We start from the raw sequence: 16,986 nt of genomic DNA, 5'->3' as shown, positions 1-16,986 counted from the left end.
AAACATCAGAGCTGACACTAAAGTCAGAATTATTAATTTTCTCAGTGGCTCTAGTCCTCTTCCATAAGTTCAGAAATTTGAAACTGAAAAAACTTGAATTTGAAAAGTTAAAATTTTTTCTAGTTGCAGGTTTTTTGTTTGTTTCAGTTTCAAAAATGTGTTTCTGAATAAACTTCATTGCCTGATCTCAAAAGAGATCTCATCTGATTCCTTTCAATGTGGAGACGCTCCATGTATTTCCAGGGCTGAATGAAGCCACTCTTCACATTCAGCTCAGTTCATCCTCTTGTGTCCAGGATTTTGTTCTTTTAATCGTGATCAACATCTCATAGGTGAGAGTCGGACTTATGGTGCCTTGATCACTCGTGAGCAAGACACCTAGAAATTGCATGTTTATTTGTAAAGTGAAATTAGAATACAACTGAGTGTAATTGTCCTTCCTCTGCTTTGTGTTGAATGAATGAATTTCACTGAAGTTTGTTGTTGTATTCTGTTGGAATGTGATCCATCTGAAGGAGTCCAACAATTCTCAGCTCCTAATTCCACATCTGAAAAACAAAAGGGCCTTTTTTCTCTCTGTGACGACTCTGGTTAAGCAGCTCTGAGCCTTTGTTTGTGTAAAATCAAACTTTAATCTCCAACTTTTGATTGATGTTTCCTTTTATTTCAAATGTTTATGGAAATACAGCAAAACAGTCTTGTGTGGTCCTGCCTTTAATGAAGCAGATTCACATGCACCAGCCGCTGCCTTCGGATCACTGACCGGCACACCATGTTCACCGTCAGAGCTGGGTTTCTGAAGAACTCCACCGCGGGGCCAAGTTGAGGATTTTCATCCTCTGAGGGGTCAAGAAATGTGTGAAAGAGCGCCAAGAGAGCGCCTGAGCGTTGACCCCGGAGCCGGCGGGGCAGCTGTGTTGGTGCTGTCAGGCCCATCACCGTCTGGCTCGTCTCCACCAGGCCGGCTGAACTCCCATTGAGGGCTTCAGAGGGATTAACGCACCGCAGGGGGCCATAGACGTTCACGAGCAAGTGTTCAGGGGTCATTCTGGGGGTCCATATTTGATCTCCTCAATTAATATGCTGTGATGTATTAGCTTGATTGACCTTGATGAGCGTCGGCTCTTCAGCCAGTCAGCTGTAATTTACTCACATTTGCATCCACTCTGCTGGTTCGGCCGGTCCAGAGGAGCAGAAAGTCACCTGAAGGTCACCTGCTTCTGTCTGGACCGGCCGGGTCGGGTCCAGGCTGGGAGGAAGCCTGTCACAATAAGCAATAAATCAATTAATCACATGATAAATTAAAGTGATACCAATCATTTTTTCTATTATTAATTTTATTTATTAATAATATACAAATAATACCAGGATTCCTACTGGTCGCTTAATAAGATACATTATTATCACAATAGCAAATAAAAAGTGAAGGAAGCACAATAACTATAAAACATCATAACCAAGAAAAAATAGCTGCCATAAACAAAAAGGAGCATAAGAATAATTATATATAACCATATGAACACCATCATTCAGACATTTTTACATACACGCACACCCCTGTATATTTGCACACATACTTACATATCAATCAATCAATCAATCAATCAATCAATCAATCAATCAATCAATCAATCAATCAATCAATCAATCAATCAATCAAGTTTATTTGTATAGCACATTTCAAAAGCGCTTTACATCATAAATGTAAAAAAGAAAGTCATAAAACAGTCAACAACTGAAGCATTACATTTTGTCATTGTTACACATGAGATTGTTGATTAATTTTTTATTGATTATGTTTCAGAATAAACTCTAAACAGCTCAGATTTAAAAGCACTCAGTGTCTCAGCTGTTTTCCAGATGTTTGTTCCAGATTTGTGGACCATAGAAGCTGAATGCTGCTTCTCAAACAGATTTGTACTTACGCCTCTACAATCAACAGTTTTATCCATTATATGCTTCTGAAAACACATTTTTATACATTTTCTTAAACAGTCTGATATTTGGACTTTCCACATTTCCATTTGCATAATGGATCAATTTTCTCTTTTCTCTTTCTACCAAAACCTGGATGACAAAAGTCTCCAATCTGGTGGGTTGGCTTCAAATAGCCTTTTTACTGGGAACCAGTTTGTTTCCAGAGACTTCAGTGTCCATTTTATTTGTTGTTTTGATTGTTTTGTTTATTTATTTTGTATATTTAAAATGGTTTTCAGTTCCAGTGTTAAATGTACATTATAGTCTGAAGCTGTTTGATCTTTGAGAATACTTAATTAACTTTATATTACTTGAAAATGATCTCGAAACAACCGTATTATTGTTTATCACAACAACTTTTGGGAGAATTTATTGTGCAGTAAAGTTTGTGACAGGCCTAGTGGGGAGGTTGCAGGGCTCTGACTCAGGGGTAAGTTGCATCAGTTCTTCTTATAAATAGTTTATTGTTGTACTCCAAAGAAAAACCCCATTTGGACAGGAAGAAAATGTGATTCCAGAGTCAGATGCTGTTCAGCTATGAGGGGTGTTTGGATCTTCTCTGGTTCGCTGCCTGCTGGTGTTCCTGTGTGCATGAAGAAACTTGCCCTGCCAAAAAAAGCAAAAGAAGCTCTTCCAACGAAGAGAAGGGTCCTTGTTGCCACAGTTAAACTCTTTTTTTTATGTCACTGCCACCATCTTGATAAACGTACATAAACAGTGCAGAGAGAATCCAGAAGATGTCATTGTGTTGAAGCTCTGTGTCACAGCAGGACTTCTCAGGCCTTTTCTCTGCACAGGTTGATCCGGACACTAACGGTGAGCGATGACGCAAATTCTGGTGTCAATCCGATACCCAGTAAATACCGGGCCTGTTGCTGATACCGATACTTTTTTAGTAAGTTTCATATATCATCAAACTCCTGACATATAGGTGTTTGGTGATTTTTCCTTTGAAATGGGATAGAATTTGGACAAAATACTTTTATATCATATTAATGATGATTTGAGTGAATTGTTCCAAAACAAAGCAGAGTTGGGCAGTAACTGATTACATTTACTCAGTTACAATTACTTAAGCAACTTTTTGGATGAAACTTTATTACATGATTATTTTTACTACACTATTTTCTACACTTTTTACTTTTAGTAATTTTATTTTGAAGTATTTCTACTCTTCAGTTTAATTTCTGGGTCCTCCACCTACTGTGAGTGAATCTAATTCACCGAATCTAATCCACCAGACACAGACACACATCTGCAGTTTTTTTAGTTTCATAAGTTTTCTATTGGAAAAAATTCATAATTTTGTTATTTTATATTAATTATAGTCATCTTGGTCTTTAATTTCCACAGAACTTTATATTTTGGTCTATCTGATTGGGTCATTTTAAAATATTAAATGATTGGTGTTTAGATCAGTTACTCAGTATTTACGTACCTTTTATTCTAAATACTTTTTTACTCTTTTGAGATGGACCAGAGGCCGCTCTAAAAGCTGGAAGTAGACCACCATGCAGAGCATTCTGGATGAATTTAATCAAAACAAATGCAAGAGTCTAGCAAAAGCGGGAGAAATGACTCATGCTTTTTTTTTTTTTTTTTTTTTTTTTTACATTTTTACCAAAGATAAAAGAGAAATCCAACAACTGCTAAATTATGTTGCCTCTCTATTTTTGTGTATATTTCGTATAGGAAGAAATTGTACTCGGTCTTTTCTCTGGAGGTTTTTGTGTGTTTTCCTTCAGTGGTTCTCGATGCAGCGCCACCACAGGCCAGGAGGAGAACAGGTTGCTAAAAGAGTTTGAAATGTTTGACACAGTGCAGTGAAAAAGAAAACTGCAGCAGCTGAAAATTTAACAACTTATGCAATTTTGTTCTCCAATTGAACCAAGCCTACCAAACTATCAGGTGTGAAAACACTTTAGTATTGAGTTAAGCTCCTTCTGAACCAGAGAAACAGTCAGAAGAATCTTCATTTGGCTAAAGAGAAACAGGACTGGACTCTTGCTCACTGTTTAAAAGCCCCACTTTCAGATGATCAAGGTCTCGTCTGGTGGAAGATTGGAGAGAACCCAACCTGCAGAAGGTCCAGTGTGAACTTTCTACAGTTTGTGATATTTCGGTGAGTAATAAAGTTCAAAATCAGCACCGCTACCCACCAGGAGTTTTATGTATTACCAGACTTATTGCTCACATGTGTGTCTAATAACTGTCTGCAAGGATGCTAATCATAACCTTGATTTTACAAAACACACGAAGAAGAAACATTGGGGTCTGCTCTTCTCATTTTCAAAGGTTGGGTCTGTTTCTCAGCTGGAAGAATGAGGTGCTACCGTCAGCGCTGCCCCGTCCGCTGCAGTTTAACCGCCGGGGGAAACATAAGAGGCTGTGATATTGTGTGGTCAGTCTTAAACTCAAACTCAGTTTATTTCCAACTCTCCAGACTGAAAACATTGCTCTCTGGAGCTCCACAAACAGCAAGACCAGCCAGGACCTGAACTGCTCAGACATTCAACGGCCCCCCAATGAAATGCTACAAGCCACTGGAGACTCCCATAAGTTTACCCCATACTGACTGTGACACATTTATATCTTTGCTCAGAGTGGCAGTACCCTCTCTTGGCTGCTTCTGGTTACTTTTTCCAAACCCCGGGAAACATTTATCCTGCACACCCAGAGTAACGTCAAATGGCTGTAAAAACCGATGGATGAAGCAGGTGTAAACACATAAAGATGATAAAAAACTTCAGCTCATGGTGATTGTGCATGGTACAGTGGGTTCCTTGACATTTGTAGTGCTTTAATTTGAAAAAAAAAAACTTCTCCTGGCTTGTCACACAAGTACAGAACATCTACTGGAACCTGACTGAAAGGAGCACACAGTGTTCACTGGAAAGGCCAATACTAAATCAGTTAATTCAGACTGATGTCTTTATGATTTGCTGGAGTGTGCCATGCGAGCGAGTCTCCCCGCACTCGTTGAATAAACAAAATTTCCTTAGCTCAAATAAAATTTGATGAGGAGATAATTTTGCAAGAAGACAGCATAAAGACCCCTCTCTTGTGCACAAGCGCCAGGCAAAAAACTGCCAAAGTTTGACAAGGTGGTTCAAAAACTCACGAACAAGATGGCAGAGAGAGATATGACGGGTCTGCTGCTCCAGCATAAACCCCAAAAACAGCTGCAGGACGCAGTGAATCAATCTGGAGGAGAAGTACTTAACTAAAGCCATATCTGTCTCCTTATTCTCTTATTAATATTTCAAACATTTGATAAGTTAAATCCTAACATTAATTTAAATCCTGTACATTTTTGAAAAGCATTAAATTGGCTTTTGGATCTGCTGTAACTCTGTTTTAGCTCCTGTTTTAAAGACCGGATTTCCAAATGCTTTTGTACTTTTGATTTGTTATGAAGAGCATAATAATAAAACACAGCTACAAATTGAACATTTCAACTCAGTTCAGGGGCACAAATCTACACACAAAACCAAAATTAACTTTTTTTGCAGATAAATAGTCTAAATTTGTTATAAACTGTGCTGTCTTTATGCTTCTGTGAAAATTGTGACGTTTTTGTCTCAATTGGTCAAAGTCTGCAATGTTTGACCTAAAACCGTCTCAGTGCTGCCCTCTTTTGGTCAGTGTGGCTACTGCTGTTGAATGTTCCTATTGCTTTCAACCGTACAGCTAGCTTGAGGTCTACGTCACTTAGCTCTAGTTCAGTTATAAAGTTATAAAACAGGGGGCGTGTATCTGAGGGATACACGCCCCCTGGTGGTGAGTCATGAGTTGGAATAAGGAATCAGTCCCGAATCTGAACATTTGCATTCACGTGTTTCTGGTACGTCCATAAATATGACGCACAAGCGGCATCAGCCAACAACAATGGACGACAAAGTCGCTTAATTTCTGCTTTAAAGCTGATCTGACTGAATGCTGTAAAACACTATTGTTGGGTTCACGTTGTGCTAAAAGCAGTTAGTCTATCAGTGAATATATTCAAATCTAAAATATGTTTAGCATTCAAGTCAATGCTAAACATGTTGCAGCAGCACAGACGCTAATGTCAGCGTCCACAGTCCATATTTCTAAAGTAGCTCCAACTCTGGAAAGCTGAATAGCTATACTTCGCTCCAAAGTTTAAAAAGAATAAGCGTTTTTGTTGTTGAGCTCGTGTCTATTTATTCAATAATGTAGCTGCAAAAAGAATTTTTGGAATTGAAAATGTTGCTTATTTTGTTGACCAGATTTTATTAATAACAAATTCTCAAATTAACTTGATTAAGAATTTTAATTTTAGTCCCACCAATACAAGTAAAACAATGGAGAGTAGCAAGAGAAACAATATGTTTCTCTACACATCCACTTATGATGCAGATTATAGCAGCATCATAGATGACCCAACATTAAACACAATATAACAAAAGAAACTACCTACTCAAAAACAATTTAAACTACTTAAATTCGTTTATTATGAAGCACTAAATCAAAAAATGAATTCAAATCTGGGATTTAATCAGGAGACAAATCCTGAAGTTCGTCCACCTGCAGTGAGTTTAAAGTTGACAAAACGTGATTGATTGATTGAACGACCCACTGGTGGATATTTCACTCTAATTGTTTGGCAGGAGCAGCAGATAAAAGTCTGTTAAAAATCCTAACACATTTTTCCTACCTTAAAAATCCTGGGAACTGTTATGTATGAGCAAGAAATCAGTCAAAGTCAGGAGAGCAGTAAAGGGTTGTGGTTCTTGGATGCAGCTTTGACAGTCGTTTAGTTGCAAATGAACCAAAGAAACGGGAAAACAAATGTCACTTTGCCTCACTCTTTTAGGGCTTTTGGAGCAATGAGTTCCCAAGCAGTCTATGCACAACTTCTGAGTTAAATATGAAGAATTTAGGACATAAAAAAGATCGTCCATATACTTCCACTTTTTGAATGATTGCAGTTTTTGTCTGTCAGAAGCTGCAGATAAAACAAGGAATGTCTTTAGCCTGAATGGAAATCCTCAAAAAACACAAAGCACAGAGACAAAGTGGTTCTGATATAATTCAGAACCTGCAACATTCGTCCCTGGAATTGGACTTCTTTTCAACCAAACAGCATGGGTTTTATTTTTATATGATATCAGATTTTCCTTTGAAGTCAGAATCCCTAAATGCCAACAATGAATCCCGTTTTTTGTGTTGTGTGTGTTTTTCCATCAACGCTGAGCTAACAATGGGTCAGGGCTGCCCCGCTCCTCCTTTCAGACACTTACACAATCCCACATATGACAGCAGCTGGTGTTTACCCCTCTGACGTGTGGCCCCTTGCATCCTGTTTGTGGCAGCATCTCACCATTGTTCTGCTTCTGTCCACCTGAGATCATACAACCACTCCTTCCACGCTGGACGCAGTGAAACGGATCCCATCCTTCGTGTCTTTTGTTTGGTTATCACAAACTGTCTGATTTAAGTGGATGGAAAAAGAGAACACAAAGAAGAAGCTGCATAAAGAAAAACCCACGCACCAGACCGAGATGTTTAGATTGTTTTTTTAGCAAACTCTTGATTGTGACGGGAGGACACGTTTGGGAGCGCCGCTTCAGCTGATGTCATTCTGAGGGAAGATCTTTGAAGAGGATGGGGGCAAAGGGACATCCAGGCATCACAATGCACCACCGCATTGAGTAGTGCAACTTTCACAATACTATTGTGTGCTAAACATAACCTGAGCCTCGTGATGAAAGGCCTGAGGGAAGTGTGGGCGCAGTCAGGAATGGGCAAGCAAATGATTTAGATCTTTATCTTGAAATGTGAAGGAGTGGGTGGCTTGTATCCTGGGTTTACTGTACAAATTTGCCATCACCATATTTTTCAAATGTTGGGGAGAAATCTCAGAGGACTCAGAAACAGAGTGATACTGCCCTCTAGTGTCATTTTTGGTCTCAGTGGAGTTACAGAAAATTGTTTGAGCCTTTCTAAAAAAATTATAACTTGCACTTTTTGATACAGTAAAAAAATATATTTTAGAAAAACTAAAGTCTTACTTATATTTTTAGGTTTTAAACTAAGAAAACCATAAAATTAGGAGTACATTTTCTTCTACGGGATCTTGATCTTTGTGGAAAATTATGTTTAAACAGAGGAAAACTGATCTAAAAAAACATATTGCTGGTATTTTTACTTTCATTCTGCTGTAAAACTTCAATAAAATTATTCAATGACAATGGGAGAAAAACAGCTAAAGCCTGCATTTATGAATACTTTTTAAATCATTAGTTAGCAATTTTAGTCAAAGTCATCAAGAAGGAAGGACCAAGCAGTGTCTTGAATATTTTTTCCTTACAGATGTGACTTGTTTTTATTCTCTTATAAATGTTTACTTTAAATTACATTACTTTACATTGAAATCTGTCATAAATGAAAGACGTTATGATTATGTTATGAATATTAATTGTAATTCTCAGATGAACGATGAGGCTAAGAACTCAAACATACTGGTAATACAACTTGAGACAATGAGAACAGACAACTGCCATAGACACACAAGGATCCAACAAGGAGCAGGGAACACAGGTGGGATTAAATACACGAGGAATCAGGGGAAAAATCAGGGGAAACGAGGGACAGCTGGGGGCGATCAGGGGGTAGATGGGACACAACGCAACACAGAAACCTAAATAAACACAGAAAAACCAAATCCTCACAGCACCCTGTAGCAGAATTTATTTTGTTTTTATGATACTGTAATTTCCCCACAAAAACCCTTACGGGTAAGTTAGAAAAATAATTATTAAATAAAAACTTTTCCACCAACAACCCTGCAAGAATATTTTGGTGGCATGTAGGTGACAATCAGTCACTCACTGATATCTCTGATTGTGTTTTTTCCATCATGTATGAAGCACAGAATCTGTTTCTTCCAGAAACATTTCGCACATTGCATCCCTGAGATAAATTCAGCTCTTCATGTAATCCTCATAGTCCCATAAAAGATAATCCCTGAATTGTACATACCTGAATCACCTTATCTGCTCCTGGAGTGTGTTCATCTTTCCAGGTATTTTCGTTCTTTCTCTGCAGATAAAAGCAGATAGAGGTATGAAACACACCCACCTGTGAGTCACAGCGTTTTTTTGGCTGCAAACATCTGTAATATTTTACTGCACAGAGAAATGTGACCTAAGTATCATCATTTGGACACATTCTAAATAGAATAAAGACATTGTATTTAGCTTAAAAACTTCAGACAAGGTTCGTAAGTTAAAAACATCTGAAAATTTAGATGCTCCAGATGTTTTTGGTACATTTAAGTGTGTTAAAGTGCATGCATGCATCATGTGCAGAGACTGCTGTCCTCCATGAGGTTCTTCTGGGTTTGAGTCCCAGTTTTAGGTCGTTTGTTGCATGTCTGTCTCCCTATTTCCTTTTCATCTACTGTTCAGTAAAGACCAATACAGACAAAAAAAATATTTAAAAAGAAAGTGCGCTGCAGTAAAATAATACAAAAACCATTTAGAGACCAGAAAGGAGTTCAAAGAATCTCTAAAGGGAAATGGATGAGAAGGAAGAAGATGAAAATGGTCCCCTTTTAAAAATAGCTTGCTATTTTAGCAAAGTTTAATGTTTAAGGATGATTGTTGTCATATTTAACATAAAATTAAAAGCAGTTAGTAAGAGACAAGTACTTTGTATAGTTTGCAGTACTTTCCATTTTAAGAAGAAAATCTCATATTCTGGTGGGAAAAATTACAATATTCTTAAGTTGCTGCATTATGAGCTGATTTAGATCAAGGCTTAGTCAAAGTTCAGACCTAAATCCAACTGAAAATCTTTGGCAAGTCTGATGGAGTTTGAGCTTGTTAGCAGAGAATGATGGACAATAGAGTCAGACTTTTCACTTTTGTGCAGATAACAAAAAATACTCATTTACTTTACAATTACGTGTTACTTTGTTTTGTGCACACGCATAAAATCGGAGTAAGTACATTAAAGTTTGTGGTCTTGGTTTTGTGGTTATGCACTTTTAAAAGACGCTGAAAAACAACAAACTGTTGTATTCCTTACGGCCACCAGAGGGAGACATTTATTTGTTTATCTATGGAACAGCGGCAGAGCGTCGCTTTGGTCTTCTGGTCTGTGAAATGTTTCCTCCGTACATCCGAAACGTGTTCCACATTATTACTTATGAATTATACATGCATTTTTTTATAGAGGAAAGTAAAAGATGCAAGTTGAAATATCATTTATATCCATTCATTAAACCCAAGCAGCCTGTTTTTATGCTTGGAAAAGCAGAGAGGATTGCTTCAGATCTGCTGACAAAACCAGCCTGTTGTGTTTTGTTTTGGTTGGGGAAGGGTGAGAAAACATTGCTCAATTTATTTATGTTCAGTAATTTATAGATCTACACAGAGTTTCGTCAAATATAGAGAAATAACAAGCAGTCAAATGAAGGGAAACATGATAACTGAACTTTCCAGTTAGACGGATTGTTTCATAGGTGACCTCAGACAGAATGAGTCTAGGTAAAATTAGGACCAGATGTTCAAACCCAGAGAGGAGGAAGAAGAGTGGGCGGGGCCTTCGCTCTATGGGAGGAGCTTACACTCTCTTCTGCGTTCAATTTTTATTCTAACAGGTAGTTTAAAACCTGAACTGGTGGAGATCAGCTGCTGCAAGGCGAGAGCTGCGGTTATCCAGCTTAGAGCGGATCTTTGTGTGAGAGCATGCTGAGCAGGAAGGGCTCCTCCGCGGGCACGGTGGACCGCGGGATGGTGCGGGAGCGGCTGCAGGCTGCGCTGGCCGGGCTGCAGGAGCTGCGGCTGCTCCGGGACCGGCACGGAGACATGGTGAGCTGGGCCCTGCAGCTGGACCGGGAGGAGCCGGTCAGCGCGCTGTACTCTGACCCGGTGGAGGCTGAGGAGCAGCGGCTGGAGGCGACCCTGACCGCGCTGAAGCAACAGCTGGTAGGAAGTTCAGCTTCTGTCTGGAAAACACTCAAATAAAGCGCTTTGTGTTTTAAATAATCCACTGGTCACTAAAAAACAACTAAAAACAGGGAGAAAAATCGCAGGATAGTTTATTTGTCAGCTGATGCTCATGCGCACTCAGCTTGCAATCATTACCAGCAAGACTGTTACGCTCTCAGCTGGGGGTCGGAAGCAGGATGGATGTCATAAATCAAGGTTCATTGCAGACCCCCAGAGGACGTTTTAATTGTTGCTTCGTGCACGCGCGCTCAGTGCGCGAGGGTTTGCCTCAATCATTAACCACTAAATGCCAGGGAATAAAAACAAACGGATTTTTTCTTTTTTTCTGCTGTGAATGAGCGGAGAGTCTCATCCCTCAGAGGCCCCCTGAGCACCCCAGACAGCTGGCTCTGTTTAGTTTTCCATGACAAGCTTTTTCCACGCAGCCTGCTGGTAAAATCGTCAGGGGAAGTGCAGGGATTAATGTGCTATGCTTGACATCTAGGGTAGAACTGGGCAGATGCATCAAAGGATGTGTCACGGCGTGCACAGGCAACATAAGGTTCAAATTTGTGCAAACTGAATTCCCCCCATCTGCAGATTCAACTGATCCAACCTAATCTGCAGATTAAAAAAAACATAAACAAGTAGTGTAAATTACAGGAAGTGAGACAGAGATGGAGCTTTAAGCTCTGCAGTTACAGTTCCTAATCCCAACCCCCAAGCTTTTCCGCTGCTGGTAGTTTACACAATGGCCAGGCCTTCGCTGTGGGGGGGAATGAGTTACCCACCACTGCTTCTTCCAGGCTCCCCCATGTCCTGCTGGGGTTAATCATCAGCCACAGCTGAGGCGCTTTAGTTTCTCCACATCAGAGCAGTGGTCCTCCAACTTTTCAGAACAAGTAACACCTCAGTCAGTTCCAGGTTTTCCTGGAAGCAGCACTGACATTTTGAAATCCTATCACAACAGCAGGAGTTGGCACTGCTTGATTGATGAAGGAAGTGGCGTCTTTAAAAGTTGGTTATTTGAGCTTAACGTTGGAAAACTAGCAGAAAGTTCCCTAGAAGTTCCCTTAAAATCCAACATAGTCACAATAAAAACAATTTATTTGTACTTTGGATGGTTTGTATCGTCATTCATTACATTTTTCACAAACGCAGTATTCTAACTTCCTTTAGTGAACCTGTTGCTTCAGTAGTTGATTCTTTAAAATCAGACAAATGACCTTCTTACCTAATGTTAGTTTATATACACAAGCAAACTATTACATAAATATACACCAAACTATATGATATCAGTCTATTGCTGTTAACGTTTATATTCTGAAAGTAAATAATAACCAAAATGCTAAAATTACAAACCATTTTTTCAAAAACATTGCATTTTTGCTTATTTTGGTTGTTAAGTTTATTTGGGTTGTTTGGCTGTCATAAAATATCGCAATATCCAAGTTGTTAGTATGAAAAGTCCTGATCTTCATATAGATCAGGTACAAAATGAACAAAAATAACCAAGGCTGGAAATTTATTGTAAAAATTCTTCAGAGTGTCATTAAATGCAGCCCAGTCACCACTGTGGTACCTGGATATCAGAGCTTCTTTCATCAAAGTAAAAATATTTTTCTTCAAAGAAAAAGGTACTGTGTATATTTTCATGTTTATACTTTGTACCGTATTAAGAAAATATGGAGTTTCAGTCATTGTTTACACGACGAAAGCATTATTGATTTTAAAAAGGCCACATTTCGTCTTCTCTTTTCTGTTTTAGTAAATGTATTACCAGGGATGGAGGGCCTGAGTGCACGGTTCCTGAAATGTCAGACCTTATCAAATATTGATATCCCAATAGTCCATATTGTGACTCACATATTGATATTGTGAGGATGGTTGTGCTTTGATATATTGTGTACTTCTAGGGTTGTTCAGCATAACTTGCAGCACTGAAACTCTCTGTTTGGAAAAAAATCCTTTAAAAGTCCTGCTGTCTGTTTTTGCTGCATCACTCTTTTTTTAGAGGCTGGTTTTAAACTGACAGCTTTGTACATTTTTTGTTTGGTCATTGTTTTTCAGTCTCGTCTACGGAAGCAGGATGTTGGCCTGAAGACTCACCTGCAGCAGCTGGACCAGCAGATCAGTGAGTTGAAGTTGGATGTGAGCAAGGCCTCCACTGATCAGCTGGAGAGTGACAGCAGGCCCAGCTCAGGTGTGTAGGCAGCCATGTGTGGTTCATGTTTCAGAGTACAACCAGACAATCTCACATACAGGCAGACAGACGGGCTGGTCCCAGTGAAGGATACGCTTTCAAAACTGATTTGTCATCACTTTTTCATCCAGTCAGCTGATTGAGAGTTTTCCTTTGCTAAACTGTATCAGTACTGTGCACCAATTATATTAAGACAACACTGCTTGGGTAGCTGATGGCTGTAAAGCAGCAGATTGCAGGCTAGTTGCCTGAGCCGCTAACCCAACCATTAGCCAGCTAACACCATCTTATCTTACTTCGGTTTTTGTACAGTGAGCAGAACAAACAATATTCTGTGCAATAATCACTTGAAACCTACTTTTTTTTTGAAAGGGAGTTTAGTCTATATTTTGCTTAAAAAAATATTAAATGTTTGCTAAATGCTTCAAATAGCATTACTGCACCTCTTATGATCAGTATTTTGCAATATGTTTATTGCTTTTAAAAAGAATTGCTTATTTTCTTACATTTAAAGCAGAAATGTGTAACATGATCTAACTGATTTTATTTTATACACAAAAAATTCCAGTTGCTGCATGTATATATAAATGATTACAGTTATAACAATATTATCTCTATGCTATTTATTAGCACTAATTTGATTTTGGTACACAGATATAAGAAAAAATATAGAATAAAAGCCAGTGTAGTAGTTTGGTTTGGAATTAAGTAAAAGTTCTTATTGAATGCTTTTATAGCATAACATTGAGAGGATAAGTTTATATTAGCAGATTAATTAGCTTGGTTAGCTAGCCTGCAGTCTGCTGCTTTACACTATGCAGGTTGTTGCTAGGCAGCTGTAGCAGTGATGGATGTTGTGTCTTTAGTTTCCACACATGACTGTTTGTGCTTTTACGACTGGACTCTCTGGCACTTTCTCATTGAAAAGTCTTTCAGCCACAGGAACGGTGTGACGTTGATGCAGTTAGCTGGAACATGCGTATGCAAATGAACTGACCTGGATTGATTCCTCCTCTCTCCAGGTTTCTATGAGCTCAGCGACGGCGGCTCTTGCTCGCGGTCCAACTCCTGCACGTCTGTTTACAGCGAGAGCCTGTCATCCTCCCAGACCAGCCTCATTCCCCTGAGCCCAACCGCCTGCCATGTTAGCCCCCCACCACAGGTTGATGTTTTCCACCGCCGCTCTGTTGATGAGAGCCCTGGCCAGCCCAACCCTCCACGGACCACTGGCCTCCATCTTGGCAGCAGCAGAATCCGAGCGAGCGCCATAGGCACAGATTATCAGACACGGCCGAGACCGGTGTCAACAGGTAATAACATCTTCATTTTATTTCAGACAGCCTCTGCTGTTGAAATGGCTTGTTTTTGCTCAGCAGCTCAACACATATTTTGCTGCTTAATAACATAGATTCCATGAGTGGAGTCAAAAGTTGATGACTGTTTTTGTCTGCATCAGGAGATCTTGAAAGAATCATGACTCAAGGATTGGGCTGCTTCAGGTCTGCAGTGTGTCCAAAACTGAAGATCTCCCCTGTGGACCCCAAATTCCAGCACAATCTGGAGTCCTGTTGTGGCACTGAAGTCTACTCGTACCCCAGTCCCCTGCATGCTGTGGCTCTCCAGAGCCCAATCTTCTTCCATGGGGGTGAAGACAGGAAATTGGTTCTCGTAGAGGGGCAAGGAGCCTCATCGAATGGCTACGACTCTCTCCAAATGGGTTACAAAAACAAGAACCTGGGCTACATTGACAAGCTTCTCCAGCGCACCTTGAGCAAAAGCCAAATTAATGCAAGTGCAGAGACAGTCGAGATACAAGACAGCAATCAGAGGAAGCCAGCTGAAAATATAAATGTGTCCTTGGAAGTGTCTCAAACACATGAGTCCAGTTTAATTCCTCCTCAAGCTAAAAACAAAAATCTTCCAGTGAACGGTGAGCAGAACAGGAACCGTACTGTACACTCCAACCAAGAGCTGAATGATAGGAAGAGCCACGAGTCACTGAGAGGCCCAGAAATTCAATCCAGGTATTCCTATCGTGCTGTCATGAAGGAGTACAGCTCTGATGACGTTTCACACTCAAGCCTAAAGAAGAACGACAAACCCAAAGCAGAAAACTCAGGTTTGCCAAGGAATCATTCTGGTAAAAACTGTGGTGAGTCAGTTGAGACAGAGATGAGGAAGAGTCACTGGCAAAGACCGTTTGTTGCTCAAACGTCAAGCACAGAGAGTCCAAGCTTTGAGGTCCAGAGCAGTCATACAAGCTCTCCTGAATTTGTCCATGCCATGTTTGTCCCTGCCTCCTCACAGAGGGTCAAGGTTAGACAAGCGGACCGCAAATCCAAGGCTGTGAAACTCAAACGAAAAAGCTCAGACAAGCCCAGAGCGTTGAGACAGCAACACAGCTTCTTATCGGGTGAAAGAACCAAAGAGGTTGGCTTTGGAGCCAGAGGGGAGCAGAGGAGATCAGGAAAGGGGAAAGCCAGTGAGAAAGGTAGCGCCTGGCAAGCACACGAACACAGACAGCGGTCCGGCTCCGAGTCCAGTATCTACGGTCCTGGAGTCAGAATCACCCAGAAGGGTCACCCTAAACCACATCCAGTCCTCGCTTCATCAAAGCTCAGCAAGAACCGTAGACCACAGTCTATGGAGTATGAGCATCCAGTTGAGCAACAAAGAAGGAGACAGGCAACCCCCAAATGTCAATCTGATGTGGACATTTACCAGACAACCTTTCTTCAGCACCAGAGGTCAAAGGAGAGCATACAGATGGTCCGGAGTCTTAAGCCAGGTCAATGGATCGGACCGTCACACCCTTTCCACTTCTCTATGTCCTCCAACTCTTTCCTCCAAAGTCTTAATGCCAGGTATCCTCCAGCACCCTTCCACATGACCAGCCTCTACCCACCCAGATGTGAGTCTGAGTACTCAGCTGAGTGCGCCTCGTTGTTCCACTCCACCATCGCCGAAAGCAGTGAGGGTGAGGTGAGCGACAACACCACCAACCGCTTCGGAGACAGCGAGTCCAGCCAGAGCTCCCAGTCCTTCTCTGAATCTGATAGCAGCCTCTCCCTGGATGAGGAGGAGGAGGTGGAGATAAACGAGGCGGCAGAGGGTGGGATGGTGTGGGCCGAGGCGGCGCTGGGGCCCACTGCAGCCGGGCAGCCCCTCCGACAACTCCCATCGCGCCCCGAGCCGACGGCCTGCCGCATCAAAGCTTCCCGAGCCCTGAAAAAGAAGATCCGCCGATTTCAACCAGCCTCCCTGAAGGTCATGACCCTGGTTTAGATAAAAGATGCCCTGCAGCAAGAATGAAGACTCCTGGGAAAGTCCCTCTGTGTGGTGGGAACTGCTTTAAAAATAGCTTAACCAGATCTAATGAAGTCTCTAGGACAATATCTTTAATCTGGACTGCATTCATCAAACACAAACAAGGAGATTGTATGAAAGTATATATAACACTATAATCACGATTAAACTTCTTGCTAAATGACTTATGTTGCTACAAGTGTTCAAACACATTTCTGTCTTTTGTATGTTCTTTTAGCGAGTAACTGTTTTCTATTCTGCTTTAATTTTCCTTACATATTGCAATTATTGATGTTTGACTCATAAGAATAAACTGATATTTAATTAATGCTGGGCCGGTTTTCTCTGAGAATTATTATCCAAGGTTTTCTGTATGTTTACAATCTAACAATAACATCAAGATGTCGCCTTGGCGCTCATGCCGCAGGTTTTCTTCATAAACACGACTAAAATTATCTCGTCTGGTTAACTCTTTCCCCTCTGGGTTTCTATTTATCTGCCATAATGGAAGCCATTTCCTGTTAATCTTCACAAACATCT

General features: G+C 40.5%; 1 protein-coding gene and 1 long non-coding RNA gene across 2 annotated transcripts; one reads left to right on the top strand and one right to left on the bottom strand.

The window, feature by feature from the left end:
• Nucleotides 1–477: 477 nt before the first annotated feature.
• Nucleotides 478–7,481, bottom strand: LOC122842880. Its single transcript, XR_006372634.1, has 3 exons — nucleotides 7,242–7,481; nucleotides 1,154–1,261; nucleotides 478–1,048 (listed from the first exon to the last, which is right to left on the bottom strand). It is a non-coding gene; the product is annotated as an uncharacterized LOC122842880 (long non-coding RNA).
• A 3,122-nt stretch (nucleotides 7,482–10,603) lies between these two features.
• Nucleotides 10,604–16,774, top strand: dact2 (dishevelled-binding antagonist of beta-catenin 2). The gene is made up of 4 exons (XM_044137158.1): nucleotides 10,604–10,934; nucleotides 13,008–13,140; nucleotides 14,163–14,450; nucleotides 14,597–16,774. Exons 1-4 carry the CDS (start codon nucleotides 10,695–10,697, stop codon nucleotides 16,423–16,425), a joined length of 2,490 nt encoding a protein of 829 aa, XP_043993093.1. The 5' UTR covers nucleotides 10,604–10,694; the 3' UTR covers nucleotides 16,426–16,774.
• The last annotated feature ends 212 nt before the right edge of the window (nucleotides 16,775–16,986 follow it).

The sequence above is a fragment of the Gambusia affinis genome, linkage group LG13 (genome assembly GCF_019740435.1).
Source record: "Gambusia affinis linkage group LG13, SWU_Gaff_1.0, whole genome shotgun sequence".
Lineage (NCBI taxonomy): Eukaryota > Metazoa > Chordata > Actinopteri > Cyprinodontiformes > Poeciliidae > Gambusia > Gambusia affinis.
The sequence above is the reverse complement of the archived record's forward strand: the minus strand, read 5'-3'. Positions and strand labels throughout refer to the sequence as shown.

Excerpts from the sequence above, each read along its gene's own strand:
- dact2 (XM_044137158.1), top strand. The coding sequence starts at position 10,695 with ATGCTGAGCAGGAAGGGCTCCTCCGCGGGCACGGTGGACCGCGGGATG. Across the intron at positions 10,935-13,007 it reads CCGCGCTGAAGCAACAGCTG|TCTCGTCTACGGAAGCAGGA; the intron begins GTAGGAAGTTCA and ends ATTGTTTTTCAG. Across the intron at positions 13,141-14,162 it reads TGACAGCAGGCCCAGCTCAG|GTTTCTATGAGCTCAGCGAC; the intron begins GTGTGTAGGCAG and ends TCCTCTCTCCAG.